Below are 14,167 nucleotides of genomic sequence, written 5' to 3'. Positions count from 1 at the left end.
AAAAAATATTCAGGTGGAGATCTGTGGCAGAGACATAAGTAGGAGCATATCATGAAGGGTCTTGTAAGCCTGGACAAACAGTCTACACCTCACCTGGAAAACAGTGTGGACCTCTGAAGGATTTTACATAGGGAAGGGCATAATCAAATTTTTGTTCTGAAAGAAAACTCTTGACTACAAATTGGAGAAGGACTGGTACAGGGCAAGGCTGCAGGCTGAAGGAGAAATTAGAAGGTTGGTATGTGGTTTGGTGAGAGATGATGTGATCTGAGCTAGTGTCAATGGCAGTCAAAAAGAAAAAAAAAAAAGGAAGGATCTCGGGTATTTATGAGACAGTACAGTGATGAACTGGATGCTTAGGCTTGGGCTGAGGAAAAGAGAAGAGTTGGGGATGGTGGCCAGAGTCCCCAGCTGTTTTCAGAACATGCCGATGGAATATGGAATTCCTTATCTGAAGCCAGAAGATGTTGGCCATTACATCAGTTCACAAATGTCCTGTGGTCATGGATCAATCACAGTTTCGGAACTCAGACCGTGCCACAGACCCAGTAACTTAATTGAGAATATCCACTTTTGGGGTAGCAAGCAATAAGGATTATTCGCTTGATATCAGCAGAGAGTATCTGCTATGTAGGCGTGCAGGCTGCCAGTCCATTCATTAGTCCAGGTTCCATCCCATTAAGGGATTTAATTATTTTGAAGAGTTAATCCCCAAGACCTTGCCTAATGATGGTTATTCACAATTATGCACCCCATGGGTATGAAAAAAGCCATCCCTGTCAGGGGCAGATGAAAAGAGATGAATAAGCTCATCATACCCATGAAGGGACAGGAAATAGCAAGGAATTAATATCAGGAGCAGCATGCTTATTACAGGGATCTGGGCAGCTGGATTCCTACAGTACTAGAAAGTAGCTTTAAGGCTGCTCCAGTGTCCAGTCTGGCTGCAAAAGGTGGGTGGACAACGTAATCTTGGCAGTGCATTCAGCAGTACTTGGAAGAGTGTGCATGGCACTGCAGGAGATGGTGGCCTGTGATGTGACTGGGGCAAGGGAGGAGTACCAGGAGGTGCCAAACACTCCAGCTCTTCCACAATCACTTATTCTGAGTGGGCAGAGAGCCCCACACAGAATGGAGGCAGAATTCCTTCACATACTCTCTCCCAGTGGTCCCAGCTTCCCCAGGAAGCAACCATGAGGATTTACTACATTGCTCCCCCAAAACCCCATGGCCTTAAGAAACAGCTCAGACTCTTTAGCCCTCTAATCCTACTTCTGAGAATTGATGCTGAGTGAATGAGCAAAAAGAAGACAATGGTTTGGGGCTTCCCTGGTGGCGCAGGGGTTGAGAGTCCGCCTGCCGATGCAGGGGACACGGGTTCGTGCCCCGGTCCGGGAATATCCCACATGCCGCGGAGCGGCTGGGCCCGTGAGCCATGGCTGCTAAGCCTGCGCGTCCGGAGCTTGTGCTCCACAACGGGACGGGCCACAACAGTGAGAGGCCCGCGTACCGCAAAAAAAAAAAAAAAAAAAAAAAAGAAATATTTACTGCAGTAGAATTTACTTCTGAAAAAAAGAAATAGCTTAAATGTCCAATAATAGAGAAATATCAAGTTATCTACATTTAATCTGGTGTATATGCTACATTGTATATTATGCAACCAATTTAAAATAATGTTTACCAGGGTTTCTAATAACATGGAAAGATGCTTATGGTGTGACATTAAGTTCAAAATTAAGATACAAATTTCTTTATATGAGCCTATGTATGTAATTATGCATAAAATATCAAACCATTAAAAAATTTTTGTTGATGATCACATGGATGATTTTGTCCTCTTTCATTTCTCTGTAGTTTTCAAATTTTCTATAGTAAGAAGCTATTGGTATTATAATGAGAAAAAAATCCAACCTATTCTTTTTAAAAAAAAGTTCCAAAAACATCAATAGACCATAGGAAATACAGAGCGAATGTCTAGAGAGAAAACAATCAAGCGTATAGGTAAACAAAACTAAGACAACTTTAAAGAAAAGTTATTATTTAATGAAAATAATTGAGAAGAATGTCTTCGGGTTCATGATTTATTCATGTCTATATGATTGGATTCTAAAAGAAGCAAAGAGGTTAAACTCTTGCTAATCATAGTGTTTATGAGTTTATATATGAATGACGATTTTCCTTAGAAATATATTGGAAAGCAAGCAAGAACATAATTAGAATTACTCAACAGATGGGGGAGCAAAAGCATAGAGAAGCAGCAGGAATTCACTAAGAACTGCATTGAGGGAGGACCAGAAGCCACAAGAGTCAGGAGGGCTCTGCTGAGAGCGGAGAGAAAGCTGCACAAACCTGTTCGCTGACAGCTCCTTTCATCACTGCTCTACCACTCTGTATTCTTATCACTGGTTTTTCTGTCTCCCCCACTACTCATTGCTCATTTGATTTTGTGTCCCCAGCAAACAGCACAGTACCTTGATAAATGTTTGTTCAGTAAAGGCACATTCAAAATTAGTCTATGGCCACATTTCAAACAGGAGAATGCTAATTTATAAGCATGTGTCAAGTGTTGATTTTGTGGAACAAAAAAGATACTATTTTGAAAGAAGGGGACAGTCTTTTCATAAGATGACACTATTTTCATGTTGATACTGACCAGGAGTTATTCAGTCTGGAGATGAGAAGGCTGAAGAGAACCTACTGTTTATGTGGAACAGTGAAATAGAAGCTGTCACCCTTTTACATCATCAGTGAGAGAACAATTGGAATAAACAGGATTAAACCGAAACAGGTAAAATTAAGTTGACTAAGCAGAAAGGGACCAACTTGGTTCTATCCTGAAATCTATAAAAATCACACACTGTTTATTAGACTGGGATGGTTTAGAGCAGTAATTCTCAACCCTGGCTGCACAATGGAATCCCCAAGTTATCTTTTAAAAGGTATCAGACCCTAAGCCCCTCTCCAAATATTCTAATTTAACTGATCTGAGGTGAGCTTGGACATAGGTATATTTCAAAGGCTCCCCAGGTGATTCTTACTGGTCGTTATGGCTGAAAGTTGCCATACTGGGACAGAAGGGTAAGAATCTACTTGAAAATATGCACATTTTTCTTTCTCTTTTCTTCACCTAAACTTTGAAGAACCACCTGAATTATTATTCTGGGAAGAATTATCTTAACCTCCTTTAATATAAGTTGAGAACTTGATGGACAGCTGAAAGTTATTCCTGCTGTAAAATGATAAAGTAAATTCCTGTATGGAATTTGAAAGTAAATGTCTTGCACTAGAAAAACAAAAATCAAATGAAAACAGCAACTATCTTTTATGAGCTCCATTATTTGCTGTTTCACAAACTATCTAATCAAATTTACAAAGCAATCAAATGAGACAGGCATTATTAAATCCATTTTATAGATGAGGGAATTGATGATCAGAGGGATTATGACATTTGCCCAGTGTGACCACAACTACTAAACTGCTGGTCATGTCAAATATGGTTGATGCCAAACCTGTGGTCTTTCCACTGTAGCAAATGCCTCCTAGATAGTTTGCCTTTTCCATAAAACCAAACTTTGAGAACTGAAAATAAAAAAAATAATGGATTCTAAACTGAGCCAAATAACAACAGAGCATTAGTATGTATCCTAATTATGTTCTAATTAATTTATACATGTTTTATTTTTCCCTATAATTCCATAAAAGCACAAAATAGACTATAGGAAGTTTGCCATAATATAGTAAAAATGTATTCAAGTCCTCAGATCTACATCAAAACAAAGGATGAAATGTGCATTTTCCATGTTGTATCATAATATCCTACCTTCTCTGGCTGTCTCACTCCAACCTACTAATTACAATATACCAACCTCTTAATTACAACAGGTTGGAAGAATTTCAATTATTTAAAGGACCCCTCTCCACCAACTATGCTCATCTCCTTTCAGGCAAAATGAAAAGCAGGAACTATTGTGATTTTATTTTTCCTAGGTTACAAAATAGTAATAAAGAAAAGAAATTCTAATTAAATATTATGATGAGGCTGCAACATTTCTGGATACTTTTATCAGACTTTTACATGGAAACAACATTGTCAAAAATAGGATTCTCCCGGGTTCCAGAAATACCCGTGTTGCAGAGTAGATGCTGACCGTTTGCACGATGAATGAGTGTAAAGACTACTTCAGTAGACTTGGAGAGGGAATGGAACAGCAGGGATGGGAAAGAAAGGAAGAGTGGGCTTAGAAGGGCATTGAAGATGGAGAATCAATAAGATGGTGGAGACTGGGAATGAGAAGTACTGGAGTGTGTGGAGTCCTAGCTGACTCCACTAGACTGCAGGCTCCCTGAGGATGGCTAAGAGATATTACAGGTCAAAGTATGAAGTGATAGTAATAGAAAATGTTAACAATATCATTTATGAACAAATCATGAAGATAGCTATGAAACAAACATCACAAGGAAAGGGTTTATAGTTGGCTGAAACAAAATCTCTCTTCTATTGCTTAATCTACATTGATAGTCAGTTAGGAAGAATATTGCTAGGAAGGAATGAGTGGGCTACAAGACAGGGCCTGGAGACCTGAGTCACACAGGGATGCAGCTGCCTAATCAAGGGATGGCAGGATGCATCCCACCAAAGTGAGATCACTGAATGCTGCCTGGCCTTAGGGGACTTCAACTTAAACAAAAACAAGGAGCAAAACACCAACCAACTGACCAACTAACAAAAATCAGAAGTGCCTGTAGGTTGGATAAGATCACATTACTTCCTGCGTATTCAAGATTCAAGATGTCAGTTGTCCAGAGGGATATATGTGTATGCATGTATATATGTATACATAGATAGACAGACGGGTGAGAGCAAGACACTGTGTGTGTGTTTGTGTGTAAAAATTTGTAATAAATAAAAGTTAGAATTCCATATATAATGATAATTTTCCTAATCCTTCTTATCTACCCAGAGTCTCACATTTGTAGAAATTATATTCCTCTTTTAATTTTACATGGTAACCATCTTGGATTCTAGTGTAAAGTACCCAGTAAGAACTCATTATTTGTTACTACAATTAAACTGACTCGAACTAAAGTTGCAGTGTGCACCTAAGTAAGTAAATGTGAATGATAACATTCATGAATTTAACAATAAACACTTACATAGGCACTAAATGGTCAAAGATTGTTCTATACCCTTTACATGTATTAACTAATTTAATCTACACAACAACCTATGAGGGTAGATTCTGTTATCACCTTGATTTTGCTGATGAGAAAACTGAGGCACAGAGAGTTTAGCGTCTAGCTCAAAGTCACACAGCTAATAAGTAGATAAAAAGAAATATAAACTATACTCCTGACTCATTTCTATAGTCTGTCCACCACTGACAGTCTGCCTACCACTTACTGTGTAGAGACAGGATCCTGGCTTATGCTTTCCAAAATAACCTCTTGGATCACTGAACTTTCAAACATGCTAGTTACTAAACTGAGCAAATACTGTTCAATTTTAAAAATCATAATTTTTCAAAATTAAACAATTGTGATGTATCATCCACTGGTAATCGTGGCTCACTGTAGACCAGTAACTAATTGATTTCATATAAATACACCTCTTTAAGATTCAGTTGTTGTAGCTCATTCATTATTTTATTTGGTTTCTTCCAATGAACTCATAGAGAATAGGACTTTTTTGCTCAGTGAATTAGGTAGCTCTACTAAGAAGCCTTTGTCAAATCATATTTCCTGGCTTTTCCTAAAGAGTCTTGATTTCATAAATCTCCGTCATTTTATCCCATAAATTAGCAATCAAGTTGTCCTAGAAATTCAATGTTTCAGGGTCTAAACTCATCATTCGGACAGAAAGAAACAAAACCCTTAGCCCAACCATGCCTTTTGATTAAATATGAAAATATAATTTCCATGGAACTGTAGACCTCACTAGCCCTTAACATGACTGTGATCCAGAACAAGGTCACTGCCCAGTTTCTTTCAGCACAGAAGGAAACAACCACAAAAAGATTAACAACACCCAGGGCGAAGTAGGAAAAACAAGATGAGTTTTTCAGAGCGGGAATTAAAATAGCGACCCTTTGGCAGCACAGATTAAAAGTGCATTTTTAATGAATGTGTCTATTTCCAGGCAAATGAAAAAAAAAATGTAGGCATTCATCATCCTATTAATAATGACCATAGCTCACTCTTACAAAATGGCATCCGGAGAGGACACAGACATCCAGAGAACACACAGATGTCATGTGCCATGTTTATTTGTGTCCCTTTTCTGCTGAGCTGGGGCCTGCCTGCCACTGGCTATACCATTCCTTGGTGTATTTTGCTTACAGCTGCATTATGATAAGTAGATGGGCTGCTTTTCAGTTATAATTCCTACTTATTTATTTACCATTTATGGTTTCCGTTTAGGACTTTTCAGGCTCTGTTGGTTTAGAAGTCTGTTAGAATAGTCCTGTTTGACTATTGTGCCTCTCAAAATAAAAGTATTTTCTTTTAAAAATATATTAATGGAAAATAAGCTATGAACCTGAGCCAATTTTCTGAAACATCTTTTAAAAATTTTAATTAGCTCACTTGAGTAATTACAGTGTGAATTTCATTTTCTTAACATTCTTTTTTCTGTGTGCAATAAGTCAATCAATGACTATATCCCAATATTTATGAGGGCTTGGTAAAAATAAAAACATGTTCCAAGGTCCAAAGATTAGCCATCCAAAATTTGAAAGGTTGGGTAAAGTCTTTAATTTCCTATTTCCATTTGAAAGATAAAATCAGGTAAAATTTAAATCAAATAGGCTTTCAGCCAGTACCTTCCTTGGTAGAAATGGTAAAACTTGATGGCCTGGAGAGAACAGGATATGAATCTTTAAAGTGTACCTGAAGAGAAAAAGCTGGCAGCAAGGACCTGCTTTCTTTTTTCCATTCCTGATCTCTGTACAATTACCCCTATGGTGTGGTGAGAGGGCGGGAAGGAGTGAGCCAGGCTCTTGAAAAATAATCTCTGAAGGCCCAAGACATGTGGTATTTAGACAAGTTCTTCTGGGCCATTGAAACCTAAGTCCTTTTGCAAACACTGCTCTAGGGCTTGAAGGTCAGGGAGGGGAGATGGGAAATGGAGCAAACCAGGCACCAAGCACTCTCCTCCACACGCTTGTTCTTTCTTTAAAGACTACACTCCATGCCTGGTATTCAACTAGTGGCAGTCACTTGGCCACCAGTGGACCAGAGGAAGAGGACAGGAGAAAGGTTACTGTCTTGTTGAAGTTGCAACCCTCCGAACTCCGCTGTCAACCTCCCCCCTCCCTCCTGCTCACCACTCCTTCCAGGATATGGTACTCAGGGCCAAGAGCAGACAGGAGTAGGGAGAGCTGTTCATGAGAGATGGGTCTCACATCCTGCTTGAGTCCGTTTAATTTCCTAAGCAGGTAAAGCCCCTCTATCCTTCATGTCTGCAAATGCAGCTCTCTCCTTGTAAAGAGGCAAAGTGAAATTAGCTCAAAACTCTGAAGAAAACCAACTGGTGTTAAACTGTAAAGGAGCCTGGTGTTGTTAGGGGAATGAGAGGCAGCAAAAAGCCATCGCTGGTGGGCGCAGAATGACTCTACTGGAAGATATCAGTTCACACTGGGGTCTCCTCCTAAAGGACTGCTGGGTGAGTTCAGTAATAGCCAGGTTACTGACAGCAAATTGAAAAATTCCATTTCTTGGCAGTAGGCCAGCTGTTAGAGAGTGACTTGAATTAAGCTAAGTGTTACCTTCTTTCTGCCTGTGTAACATCGACCTTAATTCACTCTAAAGCCATGCAACTGACAAATACTTTTTCCCTGACCAAACTCTAGCCAGGATCCTCTGAGTCTACTTCTCTACCAGCCCTCAACCTTGGCCTATAAAGACTGTAGACTCTCAACACAAATCATTTCATCCACCCTGCTCTGCCCTACCTCTGTCTCTCCTCCCCCATTAAAAGGCTTGAACAAACACTAACATGGTTTCTAACAGCTCAAGGCCACATCTCTAGGATGACCTTAGCCCCCATTAAAGTGCCTGCCTAAGAAAGCTCAAGATTGCCAAAGAATAGGCTGTTCTGCCAACACCTGAAGATAGGCCCCTGTCTCCCAGCCTATGTGGGAGGGTAGGAGCCTAACTTGGAAAAGCACCAGCTAGCAATCCCAGATGGGGTTCACACATGGACCATTTTTTATAAATTTCTACTTCCCTGACCCTGTTCAGGCCCCTGTCACGCCCTTCCAACTCCCTCATTCTTCCTATATAAAGTACCCGGGCATCTCTGTACAAATCTAAGTTGAGTTCCCTTCACCTGGACCTCTTCCCTACTGCAACAGTATTACTGATTAAAATCTGTCCTGACCACTTTAACTAGCATCCAGCTTTGTTTATCTTTCCATTCAACAAATATTTACTACTCAACAAATATTTACTGAACACCCAGTATGCGTCAAGCACCATGCTAGACACTGTTAGGCAAAACAGACCTAGAGCCTCACGCATCCATTTCATCACTGCCCTGTGAGCAGTACTGAATACTGACCATGATGTGACTTCAGGAACCGTGACGCAGAAAGGCTGTGCCATTCTCTGATGACCCATCTTCTCCCAGAGTCTGAACACCAGGAGGGTTTGCTGGGCTCAGAGAGCAAGAGGTCAGAATGGTTTGGTTCAGCTCTTTTCAAAGGTTTGTGAGTATACAAACCACCTGGGAATTTGGCTGCCAACAATTCCTCCCATTCCTGTACATGTATGTTCGTCCTGGAGTCTCTTGTCCCTCCAGTGATTGTGGCCTGGCCATGTGACTTTTTCAGACTAACAGAATGTAGCAAAGTAAAGTTCTGGGAGCCCAGGAATTAAGAGGTCTTGTAGTTTTCATTTTCACTCTCCTGGGATCCAGCTGCCTTATAAAAAGCTTGGGTTAGATTACTGAATGATGAGTGTCCACATGCAGAGAATGAGATGTGCCCAGCCCTCAGGCAGTCCAGCTTCAGCTACCCTCCCACCTAAACACAACCTCATAAGTAATCCCAGCCAGCACTACTGAAGCAAAAGAACTGTCAACCAAGTCACAGAATCATAGGAAATAATAATGAATGCGTTTTGGAGTTGTTTGTTATACCACAATAAAAAATTAAATAGAAACGACTGTTGCGAAAACTTAAAGCATGTGGCATTGTCTCTGGGACTTGGTGGTGGTAGGGGCTGGAATCTCATTCTGTTACTCAAGGCTGGAAGAACAGTGAAGAAATTGCTTTTGAGGCCTTGAGAAAGTAATGGTAGAAAGTTTGGCAACGCTACTGCCTGCTGTAAAGTAGGAGATAGAAAATATGACTAGTGGATTTGGAGATCTGGCTAAGGAGATTGTTCAGGCAGATTATCAATCAAAGTTTTGGTGGTATATGATAAGAAGAAACTATTTCATTTTCATGCAGAATTTTGAGAGAAATGTAGAAAATCTAGGACAGTCTCTCAATTGAGCAAAAACATTCTCAAAATGAGAAATGACCTCAGGGTAAGGATCAAATCAAAGCTGTGGCTGTGTGATTCCATGTTGAGACCTCTGAAGGATTAAAAGTGATGGTGGTGGTGGGCTGCCTCTCAAAAGGGCTCCTGGAAAATTCAAGGGTGAGGTTCCGAAGCATCTTGAGTCACAGTGCAAAGTAGAAAAAGACCACCTGTGAGTTTTTTGTGGTGTGGCCTTTTGCTAATAGAGTGGATTATAACTGGATACATAGAAAGTCTACAGAAGTTTTTAAGGGGTTGTTCCATTTTGGACTAAAAAAGGACAGGGGTGGTTTAAAATGAAAAGAGGTCTCTGGGGCCTCAGATTTCTACTGGTAGAAAGCCAACCAAGAAAATAAGTCTGAAGCAAGCACAGGCTATTTCTTATGAAAAAGAAAGAAAAACACAGAGGGTGGAGCAAAGAGTTTCTGAGAACGGCAGATTAGGAAAGCACCCCCAGGAAGCAGAACTAGATCCCAGTCTAGAGACATTCCCTGTTCTCCAAGTTCGGAAAACTGGTGATGTGTGCCAGGTTGGCTTTTAAAACTGCTGTGGGTTCAATGACTAATTTGTGCTCTCTACTTCCCCCTTTTGAATAGAAGTATCTATCGTGGTTATCTCATCTCTATTTTGCCATTGTATGTTGGGGGTGTGCATTGGGGGGCATGTATCTTGTCTTTTTAGTTCACAGGTTTCCAAATCAAGAGAAGCCCTCATGAGGAGTCCTATTCAGATCCTGTTCTGATGCAGATGAAGAAATCCTAGACTTTGAGCCTTTTCTGTAATGGGATACAAGTTTTGGGGGATGAGAAGTGCATTTTGTATGTGGGAGAGACAAATGGATTGCTGTGGCCAGAGTGCACTGTGGTATATAATTTCCAAAGATGCCTGCCAACAATTCTCCACATTCCCATATGGATGCTACCCCTCTCATCTTGGATTTGTGACTTGCTTTGACCAATAGAATAGGGTGGAAGCAATTGGGATTCTAGAGCTCAGGTCTTAAGAGGTCTCACAGTTTCTGCTTTTGCCCTTTTAGGATATAACCACAGGTAAATAATTCAAGCCGCTTTACTGAATGATGACAGACACATACAGAGAGAGAGAAGTCCAGCCAGCTGCTAGACATTCCAGCCATCTGAGGTAAGATGCTCCTATGTGAGGAGTAATCTTGCACCCTCCAGCCCCAGGTAGGCCACCTCAGCCAACACTATTTAGATCAGAGACAAGTTCTCTGACAAACGCTGCCCAGAATCATGAATACAAAAATAATTGTTATTTTTATAAACCACTAAGTTTTGGGATGAAAAATGCTGCAATAAGTACCTGAAGCACCTGCTTCAGCAGAGGTAGAACAGTGCAGAATATAATTAGTAAAATTATCCAGTTCTTCTTAGTATAGCCTTTATGGGATTTTTGTTTATTTGTACCTATTTTCTAATATCTTTTGACTTTAAAATAGTATAATTGAAGCAAATCAAAGCACCAATGAGGTAATGATTATAGGCTTAATGCCAACACATTTTGTATACAAACAGACAAAATTAATTTTATCCTTGACCCCCCCATAGGACATTTAAGTATAGGGCAATGGTCATATACTTGATAGCTCAGTGCTATCATGGTTGTACCAACATAAAGAAAAACATGTTAAAGATTACCAGGATCGGGGTGGTGGGGGTGGTGGTGTGATGAATTGAGCGATTGGGATTGACATGTATACACTGATGTGTATAAAATTGATGACTAATGAGAACCTGCTGTATAAAAAAATAAATAAATAAAATTCAAAAATTAAAAAAAAAAAAAGATTACCAGGATCATTTTCTTATCTCCAGGACATTTCATTCAGAAATCATTCAGATCATTTAGTCAGTTTTCTAAAGGTCGTTCTTATAACTAGTAAATTTCTTTTTCCTCTTCACTCAAATATGACAGAGTCAAGAATATACAGCTATACCGGGAAGTGTGACTCCACTATTAAAAAAGTTGGCTCTGAGCCACAAAGACAAATTAGGACACCAATTAACCAATTAAATGTCTCAGCAAGCAGTTACGGAATTGAAACTGTAAACATGCAGGTTGTGCAAAGCAGAATTCTGGGGTGTGCCATCAATGGACACCACAAGACACCTCTGAAGTTGTCCGATACAGCAGTGCTGCATAGAGAGCCTCTTGTTTGCAAACATGAGATGTGATTTTGCCCTTGAAAGCACTGCATTCTAGTAGAAGGTGAGCAACCTACGATTAACAATGGCACATACATATAAATGTAATACTGGACATGAACTATGGGTATAGATAGACTGAAAAAATGAGCTTGAACTTGAGGAGTGGAAGCAAGAATACTGAGTATAAAATGCACATAAGTAAAATTGTCACACACATTAGAGGATGCAGCTTACCTGACATGCTGATGGATGACTGTGGTTGAGATCCCAATGGGAAGATACTATGTCAACAGACTTTTTGGCCATGCTGAGTAAATTCATCCAGCCTTGGAAAAGTGATAAGTGAAATGGTGCATTTTCTGAATAGGTAAGGCCTTCAGGAATATTTTCCACCAGGGCAATTCTTAGAAAAGATTTTGAAAAACAAACAAACAAAATCTAGTCAAATTTGAAGCCACAGATCTTTACACATGCATACAGAGACATCTGAAAAATACTCTTTACTCTTTCTGAATGTATATGTTCCTCATAATTTACATTTTTCAACAAAGGCATTTAACATTTCCCCTATGCTAATCTACTGTGTTCTGAGAGTTTATGTTCAATTTCCCCTCAGTTAGCACTCATATTTCAGAAAATCATGGTATATGTCCCTAATGTCCAGTGCCAAAATAGCCTTGAGAAAAAGTCCAGAGCTTCCCACACAAGCATCTTCCTCTAGTAATATCTCCAGTTTCTAGTACAATGTTGGACATATATTAGAACTAGTTTAGAAACTAAAATATTATGTTTTATTACTACTAGAAAATAAAAATAGTAAATGCTATTACTATTGCTTAAAACCTCTGTTAGTGCTTCCCAGCCTAAGGCATAAAATGATACTAAGAAGGAAATTTAAAAACCGGTCTGTTGGGCTTCCCTGGTGGCACAGTGGTTGAGAGTCCGCCTGCCGATGCAGGGGACACGGGTTCGTGCCCCAGTCCAGGAAGATCCCACATGCCGCGGAGCGGCTGGACCCGTGAGCCATGGCCCTGAGCCTGCGCGTCCGGAGCCTGTGCTCCGCAACGGGAAGAGGCCACAACAGTGAGAGGCCCGTGTACCACAAAATAATAATAATAATAATAATAAATAAATAAATAAATAAAAACCGGCCTGTTGCAGGGCTTTATTAAAGTTGGAGATAGGGAATATATAAAATAACAGTAATAACCAAGCCCTAAATAAACTACAATCAGCAATAACCTAATAAATGTGTCTTTTCTTTTTATACTTCCTTATTGTTGACAACATATACACTGTGGCTTGCGTTGGTGCTGCAGCTAAGGCTGTGTGATTTTCACTTCTAAGTTAGCCAGGTGACACATAACATTTTAGTTTTTTAAATTTATTTTTAAAATCTTTTTATTTTTATTTTATTTTATTATTACTTTTTAAAATCTGAATACCATGGGCCATCCTTGAAAGGTCACTGGCATGGAAGTTCAATATCTTAGTTCCCTGATGAGGGAATGAACCTGGGCCCTCAGCAGTGAAAGCTCAGAGTCCTAACCACTAGACTACCAGGGAATTCCCTGACTTTTCTTTTTATAAATTTATTTATTTATTTTTGGATGTGTTGGGTGTTTGTTGCTGCATGTGGGCTTTCTCTAGTTGTGACAAGAGGGGGCTACTCTTTGTTGTGGTGCACAGGCTTCTCATTGCGGTGGCTTCTCTTGTTGCAGAGCACGGACTCTAGGCACGCGGGCTTCAGTAGTTGTGGCACATGGGCTCAGTAATTGTGGCTCACGGGCTCCAGAGCACAGGCTCAGTAGTTGTGGCGCACTGGCTTAGTTGTTCCGTGGCATGTGGGATCTTCTGGACCAGGGCTCGAACCCATGTCCCCTGAATTGGCAGGTGGATTTTTAACCACTGTGCCACCAGGGAAGTCCCAATAACATTTCAATAAAGGAATAAACAGGGTTTTTTTTTTCCAGTTTAAGAAATGTAAATTCTCCTGCAACTCTTGACAAGAAACTCCAAACTCTTATGAAGATAGGGTTAGGGTAAGGGTGTAAGCCCTTCTAGAACAGATCTTTCTATTCAAAGCTATGCATCCCTAGTGCTGGATACATAATTAGGGCTCAAGAAATACCTATAGAATGAATCTCAGCTTCTAATACAGAATCCAGAACTTCTGTTTATTTTAATGAGACTTGTTCCATTTAGCCAATTTTAGAAACAAAAACAATACTCTCAGTAATATGTTTGTGTATTTGATGAATATCATAGCCAAAATGGGGTTGGGTATATGTCTTAGAGACATTCAAAATTTTAGGGTCCAATCATCCAACCACTACCCACAAATGAATTAAATCTGGTTGAGACCTTATGAGCACAGGACAAGCAAGTCATTTACTGTACCTAACACAGAAATGACTATGACAAAACTCCCTAGTCCTCTGGAATTTATAATCTAGTGAAAGAGCCAGTCTCATACG

The 14,167-nt window shown here is 39.9% G+C and overlaps 1 protein-coding gene across 2 annotated transcripts in view; it reads right to left on the bottom strand.

Annotated features, from left to right (window-relative positions):
* Positions 1 to 14,167, bottom strand: part of PLD5 (phospholipase D family member 5) — a 489,350-nt gene that overhangs the window by 193,901 nt on the left and 281,282 nt on the right. Inside the window, exon 3 of one of the 2 annotated variants that reach the window (XM_030868579.2) lies at positions 11,925 to 12,093. In XM_030868579.2, the coding sequence (XP_030724439.1) occupies positions 11,925 to 12,093 (169 nt within the window). Of the gene's footprint in view, positions 1 to 11,924; positions 12,094 to 14,167 lie in introns of those variants that run through there. The other variant, XM_060307808.1, reaches the window with a different exon arrangement.

The sequence above is a fragment of the Globicephala melas genome, chromosome 1 (genome assembly GCF_963455315.2).
Source record: "Globicephala melas chromosome 1, mGloMel1.2, whole genome shotgun sequence".
Classification (NCBI taxonomy): domain Eukaryota; kingdom Metazoa; phylum Chordata; class Mammalia; order Artiodactyla; family Delphinidae; genus Globicephala; species Globicephala melas.
The sequence above is the reverse complement of the archived record's forward strand: the minus strand, read 5'-3'. Positions and strand labels throughout refer to the sequence as shown.